At 36.4% G+C, this 24,943-nt stretch overlaps 1 protein-coding gene across 9 annotated transcripts in view; it reads left to right on the top strand.

The window, feature by feature from the left end:
* The window catches only part of Ttc29 (tetratricopeptide repeat domain 29), a 210,947-nt gene that overhangs the window by 112,069 nt on the left and 73,935 nt on the right, over positions 1–24,943 (top strand). For all 9 annotated transcript variants that reach the window (XM_010610918.2, XM_010610917.2, XM_010610916.2 and 6 more), the window contains 3 exons: positions 794–885; positions 9,333–9,456; positions 18,606–18,834. In XM_010610918.2, the coding sequence (XP_010609220.1) occupies positions 794–885; positions 9,333–9,456; positions 18,606–18,834 (445 nt within the window). The remainder of the gene's footprint in view (positions 1–793; positions 886–9,332; positions 9,457–18,605; positions 18,835–24,943) is intronic.

Below are 24,943 nucleotides of genomic sequence, written 5' to 3'. Positions count from 1 at the left end.
AAAATGTGTGAAAAGGATTTCTGTAGAGGTCTTTCGAGATTTCCTGTGTCCTCATGTGTGTAATTGGTCGGATCAAGTTATAATAAAGAAATAAGAAAGAAAAGGAAACTTTGTTTTATATATTTTCTCTCCTTTTGGCCATTGAAAGGGGCAAAAGAATAGAAAAGAAAAAAAAATAATGCTGTACAGATGATGTTAGTGTTAAATTAAGATCATATGTTTGCCTACAGTACTGTAATCTTTTGATTATTGAAAAGACTTTTTGTAATGAAGTACATTTGTAAGAAACATTTTTAGTATATACTACATTCGTGTACTCACTGTGAGATATGCATCTAATAAAATGATAGATTTAGAAAGGGTCTGTCACCTAAATTCATATTTTTCAAATAGCTATTTATAGAAAGAAAAGTGATATTTAAGCTAGGATAATAGAATATTACAATCCGATGTATATTACCTTTGGTAATAGTCCTATCTTTTAAAATTATGTTGTAAACCATTCAATTATTTATTTACACCTAAGTTCTATGAATTGGAAGATTTGAAATAGCGTAAGAAAATAATTATTTTTACAATAGTAAGACCTCACTGTCATGGCTCAAAGAGATCACCATGAAACAAGTTATACCATAGATAAAAATAAACCAAGCCAATGTGAATTTTTCATAAACAAAAAATTTTTATGGAGATATTAAAAATAACTGTTAATTTTCATCCTTTCCATTCTGAAAGGCAATACCAATGGTTGTCATGGTACTGTATGTTCAATATGAATTTCTCTTCCTGACAGGTCCTCAACACTTACAGTAAAATCTCCACAGACCTAAATGATGATCTTGGCCTGGGGAGAGCCTATGAAGCCATAGCCAAGGTCCTGCAGAGGTAAGTTAGCACATCCTTGTCTTGCTGTCACTGTGAATCCACTCAACTGTGAAAGACTTAAATTGTTTGAGGTCTGTCGCTTTCCATTACTGCCTGCTTAAATTTTAAGCAATGCCCTTCTTAAGTGACCCTTTCATCATAAGTTATTTTAAACCAATGGGGGACTTGAAGAAATACATCTAAACTCTTTCTTGTCTGTTTCTCCTTTGTATCATTTTCTTTTCGGTTTTCTGTAAGTTTAACAGTGACCTTGGATGCAAGGGGCAGGGTGAAATCAGGTCACATCTCACAGGTTAAGGAAGCAGAGAGCAGAGCACTGTGCAGTACGCTTCAGTAACTGTGGCTTGCCATAACCTCTCCCGAGCTCTTCTTTAGGAAAGTTTCCATTTATACTTTAGTCATGCTTTTCCCATTAAGACATCACTTCTTTGAGCATATCTAGATATACAGTGGAGCACAAAACCAAGATTTTCAGTATTTTATTTTAAAAAGATTTAATAAAAGTATACATGAACAACTTCCTGTGCATAAGTTTTCCATAAAAAATACATTGTTTACCCTTCACTCATTGTACTGTGATTGTAGTGTGTGAGCCGTTTAGCTATGTATTCTATAGTAGCACTGTGATTTAAGAAAACATAGAATAACAAAAAGAAAAATTACTGAACTTAAAGCCTTGGTTTTCCATTTATCTAAAATAAAACTTTTTAACAAAAGCAGTAGTGGTAAAAGATAAAGATTGTGAGGGCTGGAGATTTAGCTCAGTTGTTCCAGCACCTGCCTCAAAAGCACAAGGACCCGAGTTCTATCCCTGGTCCCAAAAAAAAAAAAAAAAAAAAAGAAAGATTGTGTTAAGTTCTGATTTCTTTCCATTTATATCTCATTGTGAACGTATACAGCGTGATGATGTTTTAGGAGGTACAACTGTTATTTAAAAGCATTCGATACTTAAATGTGAATGAATTGGAAATGGAGTCATCATTATATAAGCACCATTGCTAATATAATAATCACTGCTTCAATACCAATGCCAATGAAATGGAAGGTATCCTTCAAAATACTATATAGAATCTATATGGAATTCTATATGGAATCATCAATGAATAAATGTTTTAGGAACACAGACATAATTAATAAGGAGAGTACGGAATTTTACTTAAGAAAGACAAGGCCATTTGGTTGCCTGCCTTGCAAGCGCAAAGACTGGAGTTCAATCCCTGGTACCAAAAAAAAAAAAAAAAAAAAAAAAAAGAAAGAAAGAAAGAAAGAAAGACAAGGCCAGCTTCTAAATTATCCCCTAAAAGCTTTACTTTGCAAAAAATAACCAAGAAATATATTGAATACAAAAAGGAGATTGATAAGTATTCAATTTAATATCTATTTGGAACAAATCCCTTCTGTGGCCTTTTGTTCAGTTCATTTTAACTATTACATTATTTGATCCTCCTGGTATTGCTGCACCAAATCAGTAGAAAATCATTAGATTGCTCGTCTTTCTTCAGAGTAACAAACCCGGCTGAGGCTTTTACAGCTATATAAATGTATCCGGTACCATGTTCATAGAATAATTTTTACAAAATGGCATTTTCATTGTAGCCAAGAATAACTAGAGAGATGGAGAAAATGTTTTCTTGTATAAAACATAAAACTTACGGAGAACTTGTCACCAGTACCGTAACAGTATTTGTCACAGGATGAATACTGGACTACCCTTTTGACAAATGATGGTCTTTATAATTATTTTTGAAACTTCCCTGAAACATGAAATTGGCTTCAAATACTTCATAACCTTCTCACCTTGTGTCTTATCTGTAACATTTAGTCTCCACCCCAGGATTTGAATTTCTGGTCTGTATTGTCAGATACAAGGGGGAAATTGAACAACTATCTGCAAATATTTTTTGCAGAAAGAAATTATCTGTTTTAATTGTTGCACATATATCTTTTGTCTAGGAGTGGGAAAGATACAGCTGTATTTGACTGATCATGACTCTGAGGGTATTTTTCATAGACATAGGGATAATTCTGTCCCCAAGTTCTTGGCAGCCCAGCATCTTGACTCAGGGCAAACATATAATGGAACGAGATGACTTATTCCCCTTTCAGTTTTATACCAAAAGACAATAATTCCACTCTTAAGAATTCCCTCCTATAATAGTACAGTAAAACTATCAATGATTCATATGGTAGACATACAGTCTTAGTGTAAAAGATTATGCAATATACAGATTATAGAAGATAGTTCCTCTAAGATCAAAGAGAAAGCAATCTCCGAAGGCCACAACTTTCCCATGCAAACCTGCCATTTTACAGCATGAGTGGTTATAGAGGAATGCTCAGGGGAGTGTTAGCCTGGTGATTTTTTTAAACTAGAATTCAAGCACGATGCAAAATAATTTAAGTATAATGTCTTGACAGATAAATGTTTTAAAACCAAAAATTCTATATAGGTAGACACCAACACCCTAGATATCTGAGGAGCATTATTAAATCAAGCCCATTAAATAATAAAATCATTGGATATAAAATTTGTGGTTATTTTTAGAAAATGTTGCTTTGGAAAAAAAAATGTTGCTTTGATGGCTTGGCATTTTTTCAGTTAACATGTATGCACACACATGCACACACATACACACACACACACATGTATCATCCCTTGCATAGTCCTAAACTGTCTTCTTGCAGGTTAGCGGCAACATGCAAGGAATGGAACACAGCCAAAACAGAGGAAATTATGGTGATGACAGTGAGAAATAAATCAAGTTGTGTATGAAGCTTAGCATCACCTCTAAATCTCTTTTCCCTAACCTGTGCAATTGTACCAGTTTCACTAATGGTAGCCCTATCTCTATAAACATATTTTATCTCTTTAAAGGAAATGGAAGAGGATAGCCATGTCTAAGATAAGTGTGTGTCTAAGGCCATCAGCTGAGCATGCATGAAAGGTGAATAAGCTCTAAGCCTGGAAGCTTCTAAAGTGGTTATAAGAATTTATACTAATCCTTCAATTGAAAAACACACCACTTTCTCTCACAACTGAGGATTTGGTAATGTGGTGTGGCCCATTTGGTAATGCTAGACCCATACCTAGCATTAGGTATTGAGGAAGGATTTAATAATGAACAAGTTTTGCTATTTTTTGCCATTGATCCGCATAATTTAACTGCACAAGGGTATAAGAAATACACCTGAAAATCAGCATTTGCAATGTCTTTATTCCCTTACTTCAATTCCAGTGAAAAAGAAAATTTATGTTCCAAAATAGCTTTATGATATTATTATAAAAGCCAGAATTATGATCCATTAAACAAAGAAAGAATGAGTTGCAAAATTAAGAAGTAAATATTATTATAAAATAAATCAATAATTCGGATAAATACAGAAGTGAATGTCTTCAATTTTCCTTGTGTGTGTATATATCCTCATAATACATAGTGCACATATTGTCTCATTTACTGAAGTAACTAATTTACTAAAATATCATAACTCTTCAATATAATTAAAATGACTATTTAGAAGAACCTAGAGAAATATCACAAAATTTGTTCATGATCCATTGGCCAGAATTGGCCCATCTCGTGTTTATCCCATACCAACTGTAAATTTTCTTGTGAGCTCCAATTAAATTATTTCCTAGAAAACTTTCCACAGTGCAGATCTTTAAATCAATCAGTGCAAAGTTTCAAGTGTAGAAATTACCTTCCTATTATAGCTGAAAATTAATTTCTCCTTGCTTGAGAGAAATGACACGCCCTAGTAATTTTCATATATTCTTTAAAATGGAATCTCCAGGCTTCAATGCTAAATTTCCTAAAATTGACCCTCCAAAAAATCAAAAGATTTCTATTAATTCATGAAATTAAGAATAGCTTTTTACATTTTCTCCTGTCACTGATCCCATTTGCCTTATTACTTTCATCTGTGGCCCACAAACTTGGTGGCACAATCAACAAACCCCTTAGTGGCTGTTTCATCTCTGCTCTATTTGATTTCTTCTCTCTGAGTAAATGATTAAGTTTTCATGCATTGGTTCAACCAAAATCTATGTTCACTCAACCACATCCTTTATTGATTACTTCTACTGCAAACAGTAGGCCAAGTGTGATATACATAATTGGACAGTTGTCAGGGGACGTGGGTGTTAACAGTCCCGTTTTCCCAGTTGGAAACTGGAATCACCTTGATACACAAATATTCTGCACTGTTTCATTCTCATTCTTCGGACCGAGGAGTCCTTTTCCTCAGAATATATGTTTTTAACTCTCTAAGGTCTGGTTGAATGAATTTAATGATTATACCATATAATATGCTGTTCAAGTTGCACCTGTGCACTGCATATAGAAAACTGGAATTAATATTTGTCTAACATTTTAACCTTGCCCTTGAACTTATACAAATAATCTGTAGCCCTTCTGTAGGAAAATATGTGATTTTTTTTCAACTTTCCAGGAAAGACTTACTTCTATATCTGTTGTTGCCTCTCACAACTGAAAATCCTTTCACCAATACATATTTGGTATATTTCAGTTGCTATATTACAAACCTTGCTGGCTGTAGAGTTGTACATTTATCAAGTGGAGCATACCATTTATAATAGAAGGGCTTTTCTCCAGCCTTATTTGTTAGATCAAGTTCAAAATAATTTTGGATGTTTGGGAGGTCTGCTGGTCTTTTGGGGAAAAAAGTCTCAAATCGCCCAGCAATACTTTTATTTACACGATTTTATATTTCTTGTTCACTGAACTTGGGTTTCTTTTTTGGTGATTTGTTTGTGTTTGTTTTGAGTTAACAATCCTCAGCAGGCCAAACGTAGTCCAAAATGTATTTCCATCAGAAACATATACGCTTTCAACACATGAACAAAAATAAGTTTCAGTAAGTTCATCTCAGGTAAATATTATTATTGAATTTTTCCTAAGTTTTTAAAGTGATATGCGAAAATGTCTTTACCTCTTTATTTTTTCTTTAAACAGCTTGAAAAGCTAACATCAACTGATAAAACATATTGGCTCTAAACTTACATCATATTTGATTTATTAATTTAGATATTTTACTTATTTATTAATATTTCTTACCTTAAAATTCTCTCAATACCTTTTGGTTTTCATACACAATAATTATATAAATTAAAATAATTAGTGAACTTCTCATTATGTTTTATTCTATGCTTGCATTTGAAAAATTCCTCAAATAATGCATAATTTTTCTGGAAAATTGGCCTTACCATGACAGATTAGTCACAATGCTGTCTGAAAAAGGGAGAGTGGAATTAGAGAAACTAGTACAGAGAAATTCCAGAAACATAAATTTCTATTTTATTTCTTAGTGGTAGAGCATTCTTTTACCAAGAAAGAAAGAAAAAATTCATTTCTGTTCCTGATACTCAAAGTAATTTTAAAAGCTAGTTCTTTGACTCTAATCCCTAGAAAATCACATTTAGTTCACTGTATGATAAAAAGTTTTCTAAGTTATGCTTAGCTACACTGAATTCTCTTTCAGCTTGTGATAGACAGTATCAGGTAGAGTGAAGCAAATAGTTGTTTCACTGGGAGACAACAGTCCTAGTAGCGGTCGTGTGCTGAATCTGCATGTACTATGTGTCACAATTTCCACTTACACAAATTTTCATCTTATAGCAATTAGTGGTTATTCTAAAACTGAGGAAGCACAATTTTTTTTTTTGGCTCATAACTTTGATGGGATCAATTTTATTCATCTAGGACGCTGAGATGGATCCACACCAAGATCTTTCTAACATCCACTACAACTCACTGTCACTTTAAAGTAATCGTATTTGTAAAGCATATCACTGTTTATTTATAAAAATAAACATTATCACCCAAATCTTGCAAGGTTATACAAGTTAATATCTCCAATTCTGCCAGTACATGTTTCAAATATACTCCCATAAAGTTGCCTCCTGCCATATTCTTGTGAGGTATTCTTTTGAACAGCCCCAGTAGCAGCTCAACATGGTTTATGAGGGAGCTTTGGTCTTTAGAAACGGCCGAAAGAATTTGAAATCACGTTTAGAAACCACAGCAAAAAAAATCCTGAGTGATATCATTTTAGGAACAAGATTTGCTAAATTATGTATGCGTGCTTTCTAACATTACTAGGAAGACGTCCCTTCAAGAGGCTTTCCAGTGCCATCAACCTCATCATTAGATGACATCCTCAAAGATAAGCACTTGGCAGGAATTGTCTTCCTTTGCGTGCTAAGAAACATCCAGGACAATGGAAAAGGGGATCTGAGGTGGAAAGGGGAATGGGACCAGAAATAGGGTTTGGGCAGACCTGTGCATCTCGGTTTTAGGTTACCGTGCAGTCCTCTCTCAGACTTCTATAGGAAGTAGAGAGGAGGGATGTCCTGGCCGGAACTCTGGACGGACCGACTTCGGAGGGGCAGAGAGCTCAAAGTCATGTGAGATCCAGAAAAAAGTAAGACCCACAAAAGTGAGGGAAAAGAAATCAGCCCACACTGCGAGATGCTGGAGACGGAAAATCGTCTGAAGAAAGGGGGATGGCCAACAGCAGCGATTCAACCTATGTGATGAAGATGTAGCTGGAGGGGGAGGAGGAAGAAAGCGGGAGCCTGTGAGTCAGTAAGCACAGTAAACATTTTACACAGCTCAAAATTCAAAGATGCCCCTCGTGGTATTATGATTTTTAAAATTCATATAAATGCCGGTGGGCACAGTGGTGGTATATGACTGTACTCCCAGCACTGAGGGAGGCTGAGACAGGAGGATCACAAATTCCAGTCCTGCCTGGGCAGCTTAGCAACTTTGTCTTATATCTATGACAAAAGGATGTACCACAGTGGCAGAATGCCCTGGGTTCCGTTTGCAGGATTCAAACAACAACAACAACAACAACAAAGGCATAAATGCTTTAATATCATCACTCACTAGATTTGACCTTAAATTCCTTTAAATGCCTTTTAAGACCAAATTTGTGGGGCAGGGGATTTAGCTCAGTGATTCCAGCACCTGCCTTGAAAGCACAAGGTCCTGAGTTCCATGCCTGATATATAAAAAAAAAAAAAAAAAAATTTACCCCCCATATCCTTGATTTTCTTAAGTGAGCAAGGTTTCACAGCACTGTCTGTAGCTTATAGTGCCTCTCACAGATAACACCGTGTAAGGATCTATATATTCATCTCTTCAAATTCACAGTGAAACTCTGCAAGGAGGGCAACCATATTCTTCAGACAGTTAGCATATTTTATGACATTTGCTAGACTCTGCAAGTTTCTTGATATTACTGAAACATCTAGGAGTCAGTTTAGGCTTGAACGCCAAACATCCATGTGGCTGAGGTTTTCATGATACACCCTGACACTCAATATACACATGTACTACATAAGCATTTCCTTTCTCAAAATTTCTACCATTCTTATATCGAAAAATACACAAAGGCCTAGCATATGCCAAACATGCGGCTGGAATCACATCTTCCTGAGTATTTTTCCAGAATATATAACATATGTGACTTTAGCGACCTGATATTTCACTGCCTGAGGGAACCTTATAGGAATAAACATTCATCTGTTGTAAAATGTCTAAAGTTTCTTTTTAAGAAAAAAAAAACACCTTCATTGAGATATAATTCATTTCCCACACAATTCTCCTATTTAAAGTCTACAAATTCAATGGTTTTGGTATAAGTCACAGAATTGTGCAACCATGACACCTGAATGACTTCAGGACTTTTTACCACTCTGAAAAGAACTCTGTTATCAGTACTGGCCACCCCTCACTCCCCACTCCTCAACCTCCAGCAGACACTGACCTGCTACCTGTCTCCATGGATTTTCATGTCCTGGATATGTCGTGTAAACAGAGTCATATAATATGTGGCCTTCTCTGCCTGACTTCTTTCACTCGGCATATTTTCAGGTTCCATCCATGTTTTGACATTTCAGTACTTCCTATGGTTAAGTAATGTCCCGCTGTGTGGCTATACCACTTGGTTGATGCATTCATTCATCAGCTGACGGACCTTTGGGTAGTTTCCATCCCTTGACTCTTACAAATAATGTTGCCACAAGCACCCAGGTACATGGTTTCGTGTGGACATATATTTTCAGTGCTCTTCGTTGTGTCTTATGGTAACTATGTAAAATTTGGGGGAAGCTACTAAATTGTCTGGCAAAGCAACTGTATCATCTTATATTACCATTAATCACTGGATGAAAGTTTAAAACTTTACACATTTAAATTCCAGGATACCCAACATTTCTATGAGCGACTTAAGTGACATGTAAGTTCTAACACATTAAAGTTTTAACTCCAACAAAGAAGCCACCTATTTATTAATTTAGCACTTATTTTCATTATCCTAACAATCACCGTGCATTTTCTACAGCAAAAGTACAAAATGTCTTCTTTTCAGTGTGATACTGAGATGATACTGCAACGGTTTCCAATTGTATTTGCTTCCAGCCAAGGAGAAATGACAGAAGCAATTAAATACTTGAAAAAGGTTGTGGAAATTGCAAGAAACAATTTTCAAAGCCTAGATATTGTGAGAGCAAGTACAATGCTCGGGGACATCTATAATGAAAAAGTGAGTATTTGTATTTCTTATTATGGAGAAACTTGCAGTTTTAAGTCTATTCTTACTTGATCCTCAGCTTCCCACAATGTATTATGCAGAATGTCTGAGGCTGCAGAAAGGAGTTAATGGACAAGGGGAGGACTGGGAAGGGAAATGCCTCCTTCCTCCTCTTCTTGGGGTCCCTTGGTGCTATGGGGGGGCATGGTCCCCAGGTGCTGCTAACCCTGATTCATATACCCACAGCCAGTAGGGATTCCAAGTGACTTTGGATGTGAGGAGCAATTAAAATATTTAGATTCAAAGGAACTGTCCATTAGCAATTAGTTCTTATCGTCTGCTTTCCCTGACCTTCACCCCTCCTGCTCCCACTTCCTGTTTTACCAGTCTAGCTGTGATGCCCTATCTATGGCCAGTCACCCAGGAGGAGAAATGACAATCCCAAGAATGCTTTTGAAGGGAATTTAAAATGGAATTTCAACAACAGTTTGAGTTTGTGGGGGGAAAACATAAAGAAGAGAAAAAAGTCTACAATAAAATTAAGTAAAAGTATCTTACTCAAGACACTATTATTAGTTAAATGCACTGGTCATAATGGATTTCTGACTTATCCCAATTTTATCTCTTGTTGCCTAGATTCTTCCAGAGAAATTATATGAAAGAGGCCTATTTTTCTAGTTATAATTGCTGTTTTGATCATGAGTAAGGTCTGTCGTTTGTTGAAGGAGGTACTGTTCTCCAATGTGTTCATACACTCCATTTTCATTTCTTTGAGAGGCTGCACATGCAGTGATCTAAAGCACTACCTCCAAAACTAGACTGCTAAAAGCCCAACTCCTCCCTTCTGAGAGCTGGGATCTGGAGCAAGTTACTTATACTTTTAGGTGCCTCCAATGTCTCACTTTGTAAAGTGGTTCTGAGTATTAAATTAGTATATTGAAGCACTTAGAATGGTGCTTCATAGTAAGTGCTCTCTGCAAACGCATCAGCTATTATTATTCTCTGCACCTTTAGTGTTATAAATAATTGTTCTCTTCTCAGTTCTAGGTGACAGTGACATTCAAACCCGCACTCTTAATCCCCCTGAATCATTCTGTTCTTTTGTCATAAAGTTGACTTTATTCCAGGATGATTTAGGACTGTTTAAGGATATGAGTTTGAAGTTAATTTGAATGAATGAAACTAGTATTTTTTCATTTCCGGTCCTTGCAAACAAGGTGTGTGCTCTCTTTCTCTCAACGCTCTCTCTTGCTCCTTCCGCTGTCCTGTCTGTTGGCTCCCTCTCACTGTGATCCACAGTATCCTCTCCCTTTCCCTTCCCCACTGGCCTGTCCTCAGCTCTCAGCCTCCTCTGGTCCTTGCTCTCTCGCCCTCTCCCCGCTCACTTCACTGTCCCCTCCTGGTCAGTTGCCCCAGCTACCCTGAGTTGTTCCTTTGTCCTTGTTCCTTTGTCTTGCTGCCCTTAGCTCCCAGCCCTTTATGCAGGGTCACCTCTGCTCTCTGGAGCCCTGGGTTGGGGTTTATTTCCTATTTGCTTTTGCTTACCTTTCAGGATACAGTAGTGTAAAACAAGATAGGACTTACACACCCTTATGAGGCTCGCAGTCTAAAAAAAATCTCCTAGCAACAGAGCTAACATTCCTGATAAATACAATAGATTTGTTTTTGAAAGTGTTGTTTTTCAAAACATAAATGCTAAAGCACAAAGTTATTTTACCCTCCCATACCACCACACCCAAAATGTAGCCCTTTAATATAACTCATACTCCGAGTAACAGCTTGTGTATTCCTAAGTACAGAAAAATAAGGAAAATAGTATGTTCAGTAGGGCATGCATACTTTCATACTTGCATTTTTACCACTAGGACAAAGATGTGTTTTATGCTCTGATTCTTTATTCTTGAATAAAAATTTAATATCCAAAACAGTGTCAAGGCCAAAAGTTAACTTTTATAAATTTTTTCATATTTTAATAAAAATTTGAAGGATTTCAGATTTTCATGTTACCTTCAAATATATATATTTCCAATGCATGAATTGATTCAGATACTTTAGTGATTCCTATAATAAATGGTCACTCATAGTATAGTATTAAGTAGATAGTACTGTAAGAGTTTTATGATCTCAAACACTTTTTGTTACTAAAGTTGTTAAAGTTATAATTCATTTTCAGGCCTTACCATTAAGCATTATTTTGTGGACATTTCCCAAGTCAAAAGAGCTACTAATGTTTTCCCAGGCTGATTCCGAGTTATTACATCATTACTAAGAGTATGATTTAAAAGTGGTAGATACAACACAGTAGATTTATTAGAACTAAGTGATAATTATTATTTTTCCTCCTTGTCTTTTTGACATAGGGTAGGTACCTTGATAACTTGAACTTTCTTTGAGTTCTGCAAAGCATTTCTTAAGAAAAAGTTGAAAAAGATGATTTTATGTCTCTGCTTTTCCATATTTCACCAGTGTTCCCTAACTGTATTAGATGCCTTTATTCCAGGTTCATAGCTAAGCAATTTTACGAGGTATTTGAACCACAGCTATGCATTAAGCTTTTCCAAGAATAAGGCAAAGGAGAACTACCTTGGGTTTTGTCCACCTGAATTTGAACTGAGTTTAGCCACTAATTAACTGTGAGCTTGGGCTAGTTAATTCCTTGATGCTCAATTGTCAATAAAGAGATACCTTGAACACTAGCTATGAAAGAATGAAAAGTTTAAAAATATTATATACGAGTTGGGCATGGTGACACATCTCTCATAATCCCAGCACTCTGGGAGTCTGAAGCAGGAGTATCTCAAGTTTTGAGTCCTACCAAGGCAATGTAGCAAGACCCTGACTCAAAATTAAAATTAAAAGAAAAAAATAACCCAGGGACATAGATCAGTCTGAAGGCCCTGAGCTTAAAAAAGAAATTGTGTAGTACCTAGTAGAGTTCCTAGCATACGAGGAGTCATCAAAATATTTCATTATAGTAAAAGATACATTGACTTAATTGAATTAATCTTCTCCAAAACACTCCCCACTCTCTTCAAACACTTAGCCCATCATTCCTGCAACTTTCTGAAGCAGTTCTGCAAGTCTTCTTTTATAAGAGTCTTTACATGGTATGATTTTTAAAAATATGGTGAATGCAGCTCCCTAATGTCATGCAAAAGAAGGGTATGCTCACATAGACATTACGTGGTGGTGCAACTTCTGCTCATTCCCAAAGTCAAAATGACCATGAAAGGTTTTGGATCAATTCGGGACATCAAGGCAGCCACAGCAGTACAACTATAGACACTCACAGAAGACTTCCAGAAGTGCTTCAGAAAATGGCAAAAAATGATGGGATAAGTATGCTTAAACCAAGAGGCAGTATTTTGAGGAGGATTAATGGCATATCATTTACTGTAATAAATTTTTACAAATTTTAAATTTACCATATTTTCTGATCACACTTTGTGTATTGCATAGATGAGTTTTAGCTCCTTAGTATCTCAAGGTCTGATTCTCTCCCCTCAACTCCAGACTCATAACCCACTGGACACTTGCCACGTGCACTTAGATGAGTTCAAATACAGCCCTCTAGGCCAGGCATGGTGGTGCACGCCTGTAATCCCAGCACTCAGGAGGCTGAGGCAGGAATATCACTCTGAGTTCAAAACCAGCCTGGGCTACACAGTGAGTTCCAGGTCAGTCTCAACTACATAGTGAGACCCTGTCTCAGAAAAAAAAAAGCAAAACAAATATAGATATAGCCCTCTAAAACTAACTTTCTCTTAAATCCATTCCTCTACCAAATCTCAATTTCTAATTCTGATCACTCCTAGGACTTCAGATCAGGAAAGCCAACTACTTACTTCATATCTCTACCTGGATTTCTAATAGACTTCTAATGTTCTACATAATGGCCTTCTCCCTTGATCTACCACTTCTTGGTCTTTTAATAACTGGCATAATTATCCCATAACCCTGTTGATCAAGCCAAAAACCTGGATGTCCTTTGATGATTCTTTCTTCCTTGCTCTGTGTCAATCCAGAAGCAAATCCTGACCTCTATGCCAGCAAAATAGATTTCAGATCTACCAACATCTCTGCCACTTCCATCTCTGTTACTATCACATCACTTTATGCGACTATATTTTATCTCCTGGAGTACTGCAGTAAACTATGAACTCGTGTTGTTTTCATGCATCGCTCTGCTGTCCTTCTATCCCAATGCCACTGACTATAAGCCAGTGTCCAAAAGAGCTCAAAGTAATCCCTTTTTAAAGGATTTACACTTTAGCTTACCAAGGATTGAACCCTCGGAAACCATGTGCCAAAATAAAACCTTTCCTCCTGTAAGTCAAGGGTGTCAGATATTTTGTCCCGGCTATGAGAGAGCGGATCAGTACAATCCCTATTCTTCCAAGAACATAGACATAAATCCTTGCTCTGTCCTGAATTTTGTGATCACTGTCACCCATCTCTCGCCTTACTGCTTCTTGATATTTTCTGTACCCACTTCAGCACAGCCAAAGTGACCTTTTTGGGGTTCTTCAAACGTTCTAAGCTCATTCCTGCTACAGGCATGTGTGAGACTTGGCTGGAGTGTTCTATGTGGAATGTTCTCTGATCTCAGCTTCACATTGCTGGCTTTCTGTCTTTCAGCTGCTGTGAAGTATCTCATTTTCCAGGGGCCTTCTCTGGGCAGCCCAGTCCAGAGTAACCACTGCAGCATTCATTCTTCACCGTCAGCCTTTTGCAACTTAGTGACAGCAGGGACCTGATCTATCTGTTTACGTTCTTATTCTGGTGCCTAGCAGTGACCTTGGCATAGACTCAGCCAGCAAAAAACAAGTCAGGTCATGAAACTAGTTTTGCAACCAATTTCAAACCATTGGACAGGAGTATTCTCTCACTCTTCACATTCCAAATTTCTATTTCATTTTTGCACAGCATTTTAGAATTTCAAAAACTCATCCGAAATCTGCAAAAGCAAATCTAGTATTGCTGCTGTTCACTACGCTACCTGTTACACCTGCTAAACCACCCTTATCCAACACTTCCTGGCTTCGTGTTACTCATGTGATGTGTTGTAACTGTACTCTTCACAATAATTTCCAAGAAATAATATTATTATAAAGCAAAAAATTATAGTCAAAATTCTATTTGGGACAACATGAGTTAGCATTATCTATGGTTATTATAATGTTAGAATTAAAATTACATAATTAAAATCATAACATCTTAAAAATATCCTTTATTCTAGTTAGTTTACCTTCTGCTAACTAATCAAGATAGGCCATCCCTCTCTCTGGGATAATCTTTTGTTGGGGTGTTAATTGAAAATATATAATTAATATAAAGTAGCCAAATGAGAATATTTCTAGGCAGATAATCAGGTACAGACCTTTTGTGAGATTAAATATTCCTTAGGGGCTGGGGATTTAGCTCAGCAGTTCGGTGGCCTGCCTTGTAAGTGCAAGGACCCAAGTTCAATCCCCGGTACTAAAAAAAATATTCCTTAGTATGATCTCAGAATAATCACATGGCTAAAAGAATGGTGATCACAACGTTAAAAGAGTATAAAATGAGCAGGAAAATGAGTTATCCTTAATACTGAGAAAATACCCATTTATTTTGAGCCTGCTTGCTGGCTAGCGTAACATTTTTGACATGAAGAAGGATCTGGTAAGAATCAGAATAATGCTTGAAAATTCTGTTGTAATAATTCGAGCTTTGTTTCAAAGTCTGTGATGTCACTGAGATCCTGTCCTACAAGTACTCACTAAATGCTTAACAGGGTTATGTAAACTGAAGTTGTCTTCTCCCCACAAGATGTATTATGAAGTGTACAAATTCACCATATATTTTTAAACTCATAGTCAAGATTGCTGGGGCTAATTTCTGGAATCTTCTGTATTTTGTAATAGAACAGAAATTACTTTGATAACAGAAATTAACTTTGGATCTTTGTTTGGAAGTTTTTTATAAAAAGTTCTTTAAGAATTTAAACCTGGAAATATAATACACATTAGTGAAATCTCATTCTAAAATGGTATGTATGAAAATTAACATCTGAGAGTTAATACTGTATTTCCGTAGCAGTGTTTTAAACTAGAAAAATGTACCCTGACCTCAGTTTTGTGGCAGTTAGATATGTGTTCAAGATGGAATACTAGGCACAAGCTTAAAGAAAAATAACTATTTAATTAGGATTTTTTTTTGTTGTTTTAGGGGAGGAAAGCACTTGTTAAATAAGACCTAACAAAAGTTTCAGGTATATCACTATTTACCCTAATAGCAAGCTCAACAATTTAACTGTAAATTGCATTCATTGCTGAATCATCACTGCTTGTGAGCTTAGTACATAGTAGTTGTTTAATGAGTGAACCAATGAATGAGTTAATTTTAACATAATATAAAAATAATTCCAAAAATTCAAATATATGTCCATTTATTTATGATCCAAATTTGTTAGTTGAAACTCTCACCTAAAACAAATACCATAAAGCTCAGAAATATACCTAGAAGAACAACTACATGATTAAATTTCTCAGGAAAGAATGAAGGAAATGCCTATAATCCCACCTCTCTGGGAGGCTGAAGCAGGAGGATTTCAACTTCAAGCCCAGACTGGGAAACTTAGCACCTTAACAAGAGGCTGTCTCAAAAATAAAAAATAAATGAGATAATTGACAATGTAAAGAAAAGGGCTAAAGGTGTAGGGAAAGTGGGAAGGGTAGGGGAAAGGAAATAAGGGAAAAGAAAAAAATATGAGAAAATGGAAATAAAGTGCTTGTAAATGGCGAGGGGAGGAGGGGGTAAAGGGAGGGCAGGGACAAGGGGAAAAAATGAAAACCAAGACCTGTCATGTAAGGGTACAAGATCCCAGTAGTGAATGTGAATGTGAATGTGACTGTGCTGTACACCTAAAATGTACCAATAAACGCAATTAAAAATAAATAAATAAAAATAAAAATAAACGAATAAAAAGGGGCTGGGAATCTAGCCTAAGAGGAAAGCTCTGGGTTCAATCCCTAGTACGGTGGAAAAAAAAAAGTATATTTCCCTGTTTCTTAGGAAAAGGCAGTCATATATTTTCATGTATTTTATCCTATATCTTTGATGTGTGTCAAGACAATCTACAGTTTTAACTACTTTATTTTCATCATGAGTAATATTTTTATCATTTCTCAGACAATTTACTTAACTGGCATACTTGTGTCTTTGATAGTTTTATTTTTTCCTAATTTAATAATCATTTTCTCATATAAATTTTGTTTTATAATTGGAAATAAAAGAATTGTTCATTTTAACAGACAGAACTTATCACTCATATAATATGAGTTTTAATTAACAAATGTAGTTGAAAGCATCGTTTGAATCAGCAGTTCTCGCTGGCTGTCCTTGCACATGACACAGTGCTGCAAACACTGTTGTTTGTGCTGCAAAACTGTCACATATGTCCTGTTTCATCCCCTCCTCGTCCTGCTAATTCTTTTTCAATTAGTTTGATTCCTACCCAAGTTCCGTGTTTACATGAGGATGGTGGAGTTGAAGAGGCACTTACCTGGAATGATGAACAGTACAAAAGCTGTTACTACTGTATTTTATGTCCGTTTCCTTAATAAAACATTGTCAGAAGACGACTTACAAATCCAGAGAAAATGTTGAGCCCAGTGGCACATGTGGGCAATTCCAGCATTTCAGAAGGCTCCAGCGAGAGGCTCCCAAGTTCAAAGTCTGGCCTAGACTACGTATCAAGACTCTGTCACAGATAACTAAAGCACAAACAAGCAAAACACTTGTAGTGAAGCATTCTGAATTACACGCATTTCTTTTCTGAAGACTACTCACTGATATTTGCAAATTTTTTATTATTCTTTTAAGTGAGCACGTTTATGGTGGTCAGTGTCATAGGACAGCACATGCATGCAATCTGCACTGATCAAATCAGGGCGATGAGTCTATCTCTTTATCATTACTTTGGTTTGGAAACTTGAGCAGCTCTTAGTTATTTGTAAAATATATAGCAGGGCATGGTCACTGCTCTGTGTTGGGAAACAGAGCTCACTCCTTCTCTGTATGGTATCATGCATGTTCTGTGTGTACAGAACGGAGGGAAGAGGAGTCGAAGCCAGCAGGATCACAAGTCAGCGAAGGAGATAGAGATGTCATTCTCTAGAGTCGTTACAAGTATAACTGAGTCCTAGAAACAGTATTCTACTTTAGGAAATAATTTCGGTGAGGATCTTCAGGAGAGTTGAAGATGGCAGAAGAGAGTCTTCTCTAAGACTCGATTTTATTAACAGTGACTTCAGAAGACTTCTGTCTTCAGAGTGTGACTTGTGAAGGCTGATGACATAATAAAGTATCGCTGGCCCTGATGTTTCACAAAAGCTATGTGACTACTTTTATTTGGGGGACAATAGCTTTTAGAAGAGGGGAAGATGACCAAAACCAAACCAACACAAACAAAAGAAAAACTTCGAATCTTAAATTTTTACACTATGAAATATTGCAGTGAACTTAGTGAAGAGGTAGATACTTAATTGATCATGGTATTTGTGCTAGTGCTATTGTTTTTGAAATGTATGTTACTCCAACATTCTCAGTGAAGAATGACAAGCATATATTTTGGAAAACAAGAACAGTAACAAAATTACCTGATAGATACATTTATATTCACTGGCCATCAATGAAATGAGTTCACTGAAAATGATTTTTTACACCTGAAAGCAAGAATTTATCTAATTTCGTTAGATAAATACAGTTATACTAGTAATGAAACCTCTTTCCGAATCAATGAATTCTTTCACTCTTTCTCACATTTCTTTTCACTAGAATATATTAGGCTGAACCACATGAAACAGACAATTTTTTGAGCACTTTTTATCTAAAAGAATTTAATTGTCATATAATTCAATCTAATAGGCACAGTTTTCTGCCAAATTAATTTCAAGATCTTGAATAACAAACAATAATACTAGAAAGAAGCCTATTATAACAGAGCTGGTTTATCGTCCCCCTCCGCTCAAAGAACTGTTCAGAGATCAGTGTGTGACATATCGAGGTGATCTGAACGAATATATGAGTGGTAAAATAAAATTAAGAAAAGATTCTCTCTCTCTCTCTCTCTCTCTCTCTCTCTCTCTCTCTCTCTGTCTCTCTCTCTCTCACCTTATTAGGGTCAATACAACAAAGCTTCTGAGTACTTTCAGCAAGCTTTTGACACAACGGTAGAGCTAATGAGCACGTCTCTGATGGAGGAAACGCAAGTTCATTACGGAATAGCCAAAGCTCATCAGATGATGCTGACAATGAACACTTATATAGAATCTCAAGATCTCTCCAGCCTTGACCTCTTGCTGTCATGGAAGGAGAGCAGACGTGACGTTGAACTTGATCTGGTTACTGGTAAGGCTTTGATTTTCGAAAATTCTTTTATAGCACTCTTAATAGTTGTCATTTTCACCTGACTCTCATCTGGTTGGTAGTTTTATTTTTAACCAGTTCCTTACCACATGAAGGTTGGGTAGACTTTTGTACCAGATTGTATCTTCAACATTTAAGAGGAGCATATGAATAGTAGTAATGATTTCTCCTACTCGCTAAATCTGACTTTCCCCCTTTCACCTGAACTAGTTCACAATATGTATTTATCCCTTGAAAGGAATGTGAAATAAGTTTATGCTTTTTAAAATGCTCAGTTCCGTGCCACATAAGAACAAAAGCAAATGTTGAGAGATGCTCATTGAACAAGATCAAATATTGACACATATATCTTACAGTTATCTTACAGATGGTAGTGAATTTTCTTATTATTTTTATTAATTTGAGTTTGAATCATAATTTAGAAAAGATGATATAATTTCTCTTAATAACTACATTTTTTTCTTACATATTTTTCTTGTGAAGAATTAGTTAAAATAGTCAAAAACAAACTAGTGGGAATGGAAGAATCTTCTTTGTGTGTCAGATTGGTTAGGTTCTCATTCTCAGCTAAGAACATTAAAATGGAGTATTTAAAAAAATAAACAAAACATCAGTAACCAAAAAAAAAAAAAAGTACTGCCCACCACAGACCTTTGGGTTACACAAGTATTTGTTTGCAAATTAAATTTTTTAATGTAAACACTTTGAAATCTTTAGGCATAGCTCAATTAGAATCATGAGAAGAAAACTTGGTGATTTAAACTTTTTCTTCCCCTTCAGTCATTTAGATGAACCTACAATCCATTCTGGTATTGATTTCCTCCATAGTGTAAACAGTAGGAACTAAAAGTAAATTAGGCGCAAAAAAAAAAAAAAATCATTTACTTCAGAATATGGGCTCCTCTCTGCTCCCAAAATGATCACTATTCATTTCTGAGTACTTTTCATTTGTCATACCCTGCATCCCACCATGGCCATTTCTGTAATGCCTTAGTTGCCTAGTTAAGAGCATGAGTCTCTCAAAAACACATCTTGATTCTTGATATTCACTACAAAAGACACAATGCTTGACACAGTGTTTGAGACCAAGGCCTCAAGTAAATATTTTTGAGTTAAATATAATCCAAGATGAATATGTATTCCCTGGTGGTAGACTCATTTGCCCTAGCCATTTTTTAAAAACCAAATCCATAGTTTCCCTAGAAAGCCTATGATCCCACACTGTGTTTGGACTGTCATCCAATTATCACATGAATGAAGAACGACACTCACCAAACATGATGTTGACAAAATGAAGAAAATACAAAAATATTATTTGGAAACCTGAGCCACTTTTAAGTTTTCAACTTTTGCCTTTCTTCTATGAAAAGGCATCTTTAATCTTGCTACTGAGGGGTCCCATGTTTTCAGGAAAAAGTAGATCAAAGACCTGAAAGATACATTATAAAAGCTGTGCAGTTATCGTCACCTCTGAGACTTCCCTCCTCCAAACAAATCATTAGCTTGGAGAGGAGGCAATATTCTTTTAAGCAGAGGAACACGACCCCCTAAGGGAATAGAGCAGTGAGAGCACTCAGGTCCCGGATGAAATAGAACAGTGGCTCCTGAGCAAGGCGCTCTCGTCCCTGCGCCTTCCAGTGGGAACCACACCTACAGGCACATTCTTACTCTGTGAGCACATATGGTTGGAATGACTCGCACTGCTCCCTCCCTTTCCAGTATGAAAATAAGAATAGATTCCTCTCCCAAATTTAAGAATTTAGAAAAGAATTCAAATTTCTTGCACTTCCATAAAATTATTCAAGCCTGAAGCAACTGAAAGTGATCGATTAGCTCTTAAGGCACGAGGATCTGTGATTTCTGCTGATTTCTCCACAGTGCACTTTGCCTTCCTTACTGGAACTCTTATCTCTACAATAAAGGAGGAAAAACATTTTTTAAGTGGAAAAGCCTAATTTATCTTGTCTTTTGGAAATTACACACCTACATGTGGAACAGCAATACAAAAAACAAACTCTTTATTCAACATAATAGCAATGTAACCTAGACATGTAATTATAGCCACTTAAACGCCACCCTTGTTAAATATGGCATTGGTGATAGTATATCAGTAACATGACTTTAATGCACTTTGTTATGGTAGCCAAATGTGAGTTTTATCAGAAAAATAATATGTAAAGCCCAAGTAAAGGAATAAGATGAAAATGCTGGCCTGCCAGTATTCAAGGACACTTACTGTTTTCTTTGAAATGCATATAAAGGTTTACTTGGGCAAAAGTATCACTCTAGCTTTATGAATAATTTAATATTCTCAAAAGAAAACAATCAAAATCATGACTGTCTCATAGTCCTTGGTTTATGTTGCCTTGGTTTGTGTTGCACTCTTGGTTTAACCTTATGCTGTTTCCTCACCATGTGCTTTGGCTGTGCTTTTCATTGGTGAACTCATTCTTGTAATTAAAGAATGTGAAAAGCCCACTCTCACAAGTCAGGCTTCGTGTTCTATGATGGTCAGCTACTTCCATTTACTAAATAGGCCTACTAATGAGCAAAAAGTCATGGAATTAGGTGAAAAGACCGGAGAAGATTTCATCCATTCTGTCATCCCACAGCAAATCTCTGCACTTCCTAAAACGTTACAAACTATGACACAGAAAATGATTCTGGTGAAAACTGGAGCTGAATTAAAGCTCACCTCCTGACAGTGTGGTGTCCCTGAGAGGAGCTACGACACAGGAGCCCACTAATCTGGGATTTAACACTATACTGATCACTCTGGTTTTGTAATGTTAGCAAAAGATCTCAATTCAAGTTTTTTTAGCTTGTTATCTCCTATTCAACACAAATCATTGACAGCTTCCTCTGGAATGGATCATGCTTCCTCAGTAAGAGCATTTTCCTAAGTATTTTGTAGTCTTTAAAAGTATAACATAGATATCCGTGAGCATTTTGCCAATTCCCCCACCACAAAGCTTCAAAAGAAGAGGATGTACCATCATCATCATCATCATCATCATCATCATCATCAATCATTGCATATTAAACAACTGTGCACATGTCAAATCTAAGTAAATCCTTCTGCTAGAATTTCAAGACATTTCCAGCTCTCTGATATGATATGCAATTTTTCTTTCCCACAATGGCACTATCAAGGTTACTACACGAGGCAAACTATTTCCATTCATCCTCCTCTTTCCAACGTTTGGGCTCCCAGTTCCTCAATACGCCAGCCTTTTTACTCATTGTTATTTTTTTCCTCTTGCACTTTGGTTTGAGGTGGTTCTGCACTCTAAATGCTTTATCTTTCCTACACCTTCTTTACATCTTCTGAAAATAAGTTAAAATTTTGTTGACCCATTTGTGAGTTTTGCAGAATCTTGAAATGATTGCATTATGTGGCACCAAAGATATCAACTGGTCCGTATCTTTACATTCACACGTCCCCAGGCCCAGGGAAACCCAGTCGTAGAATGATACCTGAAGGACAAAATGTATCTATGATTCCAGTTTCTAAAGTTCTAGCCCAAGATTTTTTATATCTGTTGTATTTTCTTACATATCATCGTACTTCATAGTTAGTATAATCCATGTGTAGCATTTTTTCGTTTTTATTTCTATTTTTTTTCCTCATTGAGTTTATTGGTACATTTTAGGTATACAGTACAGTTACATTCATCATTGGAATCTTGTACCTTTACATGACAGGTCTTAGTTCTCATTTTTTTCCCCTTATCTCTGCCCTCCCTTCGCCCCCTCCTCCCTTCCCTATTTGCAAATACTTGTAATAGCTAAAACTTGGAAACAGCCCATTTGCCCATCAGTTGGAGACTGGATAAAGAAGATGTGGTTTTTCTATAAAATGGAATACTACTCAGCCATAAAGAATGGGAACTTAGAGTTATTCATAGGAAAATGGATACATATTGAGGATATACTCCTAAGTGAAATAAATAAGTCACACATGTGTAAATACTGAATAGTTTCTCTGGTGTGAAAAACTATAATGGTACATAAGATCCTAATGATATAATTGACAATGTGAAATACGAAGAAAAGGGCTAAAGATGTAGGGGAAATGGGAAGGGTAGGGAAAGGTAATAAGGGAAAAGAAAAAAATGAGAACATAAAAAAATGGAAATAAAGTATTTCTATTTTTATTTTGTGCTCTTACAGACTTCTCTGTTAGAGCCTTCCATTAAAAATAAACAAAGAAGCAACAGTTATACAGATAGTCAAAGAGAAGGGGTGCCAAACTCACTTAAAACATAGGAGAGTAAAACCTGATAGATTTGGGCTGGGGATTTAGCTCAGTGCTTCCGCCACCTGCCTTGCAAGCTCAAGGGACCAATCTCTGATACCAAAAACAAAAAACAAAAACAAAAAAACAAAGGGGGAAAAAAAAAACCTGCTTGATTCATGGCCATGCATAGGATTTTTAAATTATAGACTAAAATCTGGATAAAAATAATCACAGAGAAAAGAAACAGATACTTCACATCTGGCACTAAAGGAGTAAAAGACTTAAGATTTACCCTTCTGCTCTAAAGAGTTGAAAAAACAAAGTATACAAGGCAATTTTTTTTGTAGACATTGGACAGCAGGCTGCGCAACACAGTGACCCTTGAGAAAGGAGGAATAAATGGGGTAAGATGCATGAGTGCCCTGGGGTTCTGCCTGGAATAGGTTCCTAAACTGTATCATGGAAGGGGAACCAAGGCAACCTGAGATGAGAAGTTGACCTGAAAGTTCAGGGAGCTGAGGGCTCTATGTTCAAAGCAAAGAATCTGGCAGGAAAGAGGTGCACAGAGAGAGTGCCAGAGTTCTACCAGTCTTTAGCTGAGTTCTGATCAGTATGGGCTGTAAAGAAACTACGCAAGGCCAGAGAAAGTATCGCTGAAGGGGTCCTGTAGAACAATCGCTTATGCTTAGACACAGCTGGGAGCGCTTTCGTGTTCCCACCATCCAGGAAAACCTCTTGGAGAGTGGGGCATCAGCTGGAGTCAAAAGGGCAGTGCTTCACAAGTGGAGAATAATTAGCTCTAGATGAAAGGTTACTCTGGTGCATTGTAAGCTGAAAAACGAGCATCAAAAAGCTCAAATTTCTTTAAGTAACTTAACAGAGAAGAACAAAACCCAAGAATAATAGTAGGAGGAAGAAATACCTCGCAACTAAAGTAAAATTTTCAATATCTGGCATGCAATCAAAATTATCTAGACATGCCAAGAAGTAGGAAAGCATGACATATGACTAGGGGACAAAAAAGAGAAACTGACTCCCAGATGCCGTAAATGATGTCATTAGCAGACAAAGACGTAAAACAACTATTAAAAGTACTCAGTCATCGCTTCTCGGCCTTTTGGCTAAGATCAAGTGTAAAAGTACTCAGTCCTCGTATTCAAAGAGTTAGCAGAAAGATTAAACTCAGAGAGTCAGAGAAGAAATTTTTAAAAGATCCAAATTGAATTTCTAGAAGAAATGACATGTCCAAGAGGAAAAGTAAACAGCAGATTAGGCAATGCAGACAAAACGGTTAATGAACTTAAAGATATAGCCATAGAAACTATCCAAGTTGATGTGCAGAGATAAAATACCGAAGGAAAGCGAACAGGCCACGTCGGAGAACTGTGAGTCAGCTTCAGAAAGCTTAATGGCAATAAACAGAAGACCCATAGAAGGGGGAAAATATGAGGGAAGAGGAACAATTTTTTAAAATAACAAAGTGTTTTTTTTCTGAATTTGATGAAAACTATGAATGCAGATTTAAGAAGCTCAGTGAACACTAAGGAAAAAAAAACTAACCCAATCCTAATTACATGCTTGAAAACCAGTGATAAATATTTTAAAAGTAGGCAGGGTGGGGTGCAGTGGGAGGGGAAGGACACATCACACATAGAGGAGCAAAATTAGGAGCAGATAGCTCACTGAAAATAGTACAAACCAGAAAGAGAGTAGAACAGCATATTTATTTAAAGTACTAAAAGAGGGCCAGGGATTTAACTCAGTGGGACCAAGTCTGCCTTGAAAGCGCTGGGTCCTGAGTTCGGTCCTGAGTTCGATACCTGATACAAAAAAAAAAAAAAAAAGTACTAA

This window comes from Fukomys damarensis, unplaced genomic scaffold (assembly GCF_012274545.1).
Source record: "Fukomys damarensis isolate Sample0158 unplaced genomic scaffold, DMR_v1.0_HiC HiC_scaffold_38, whole genome shotgun sequence".
In the NCBI taxonomy this organism is placed as follows: Eukaryota; Metazoa; Chordata; class Mammalia; order Rodentia; family Bathyergidae; genus Fukomys; species Fukomys damarensis.
This window is presented reverse-complemented; position numbering and strand designations above follow the sequence as displayed.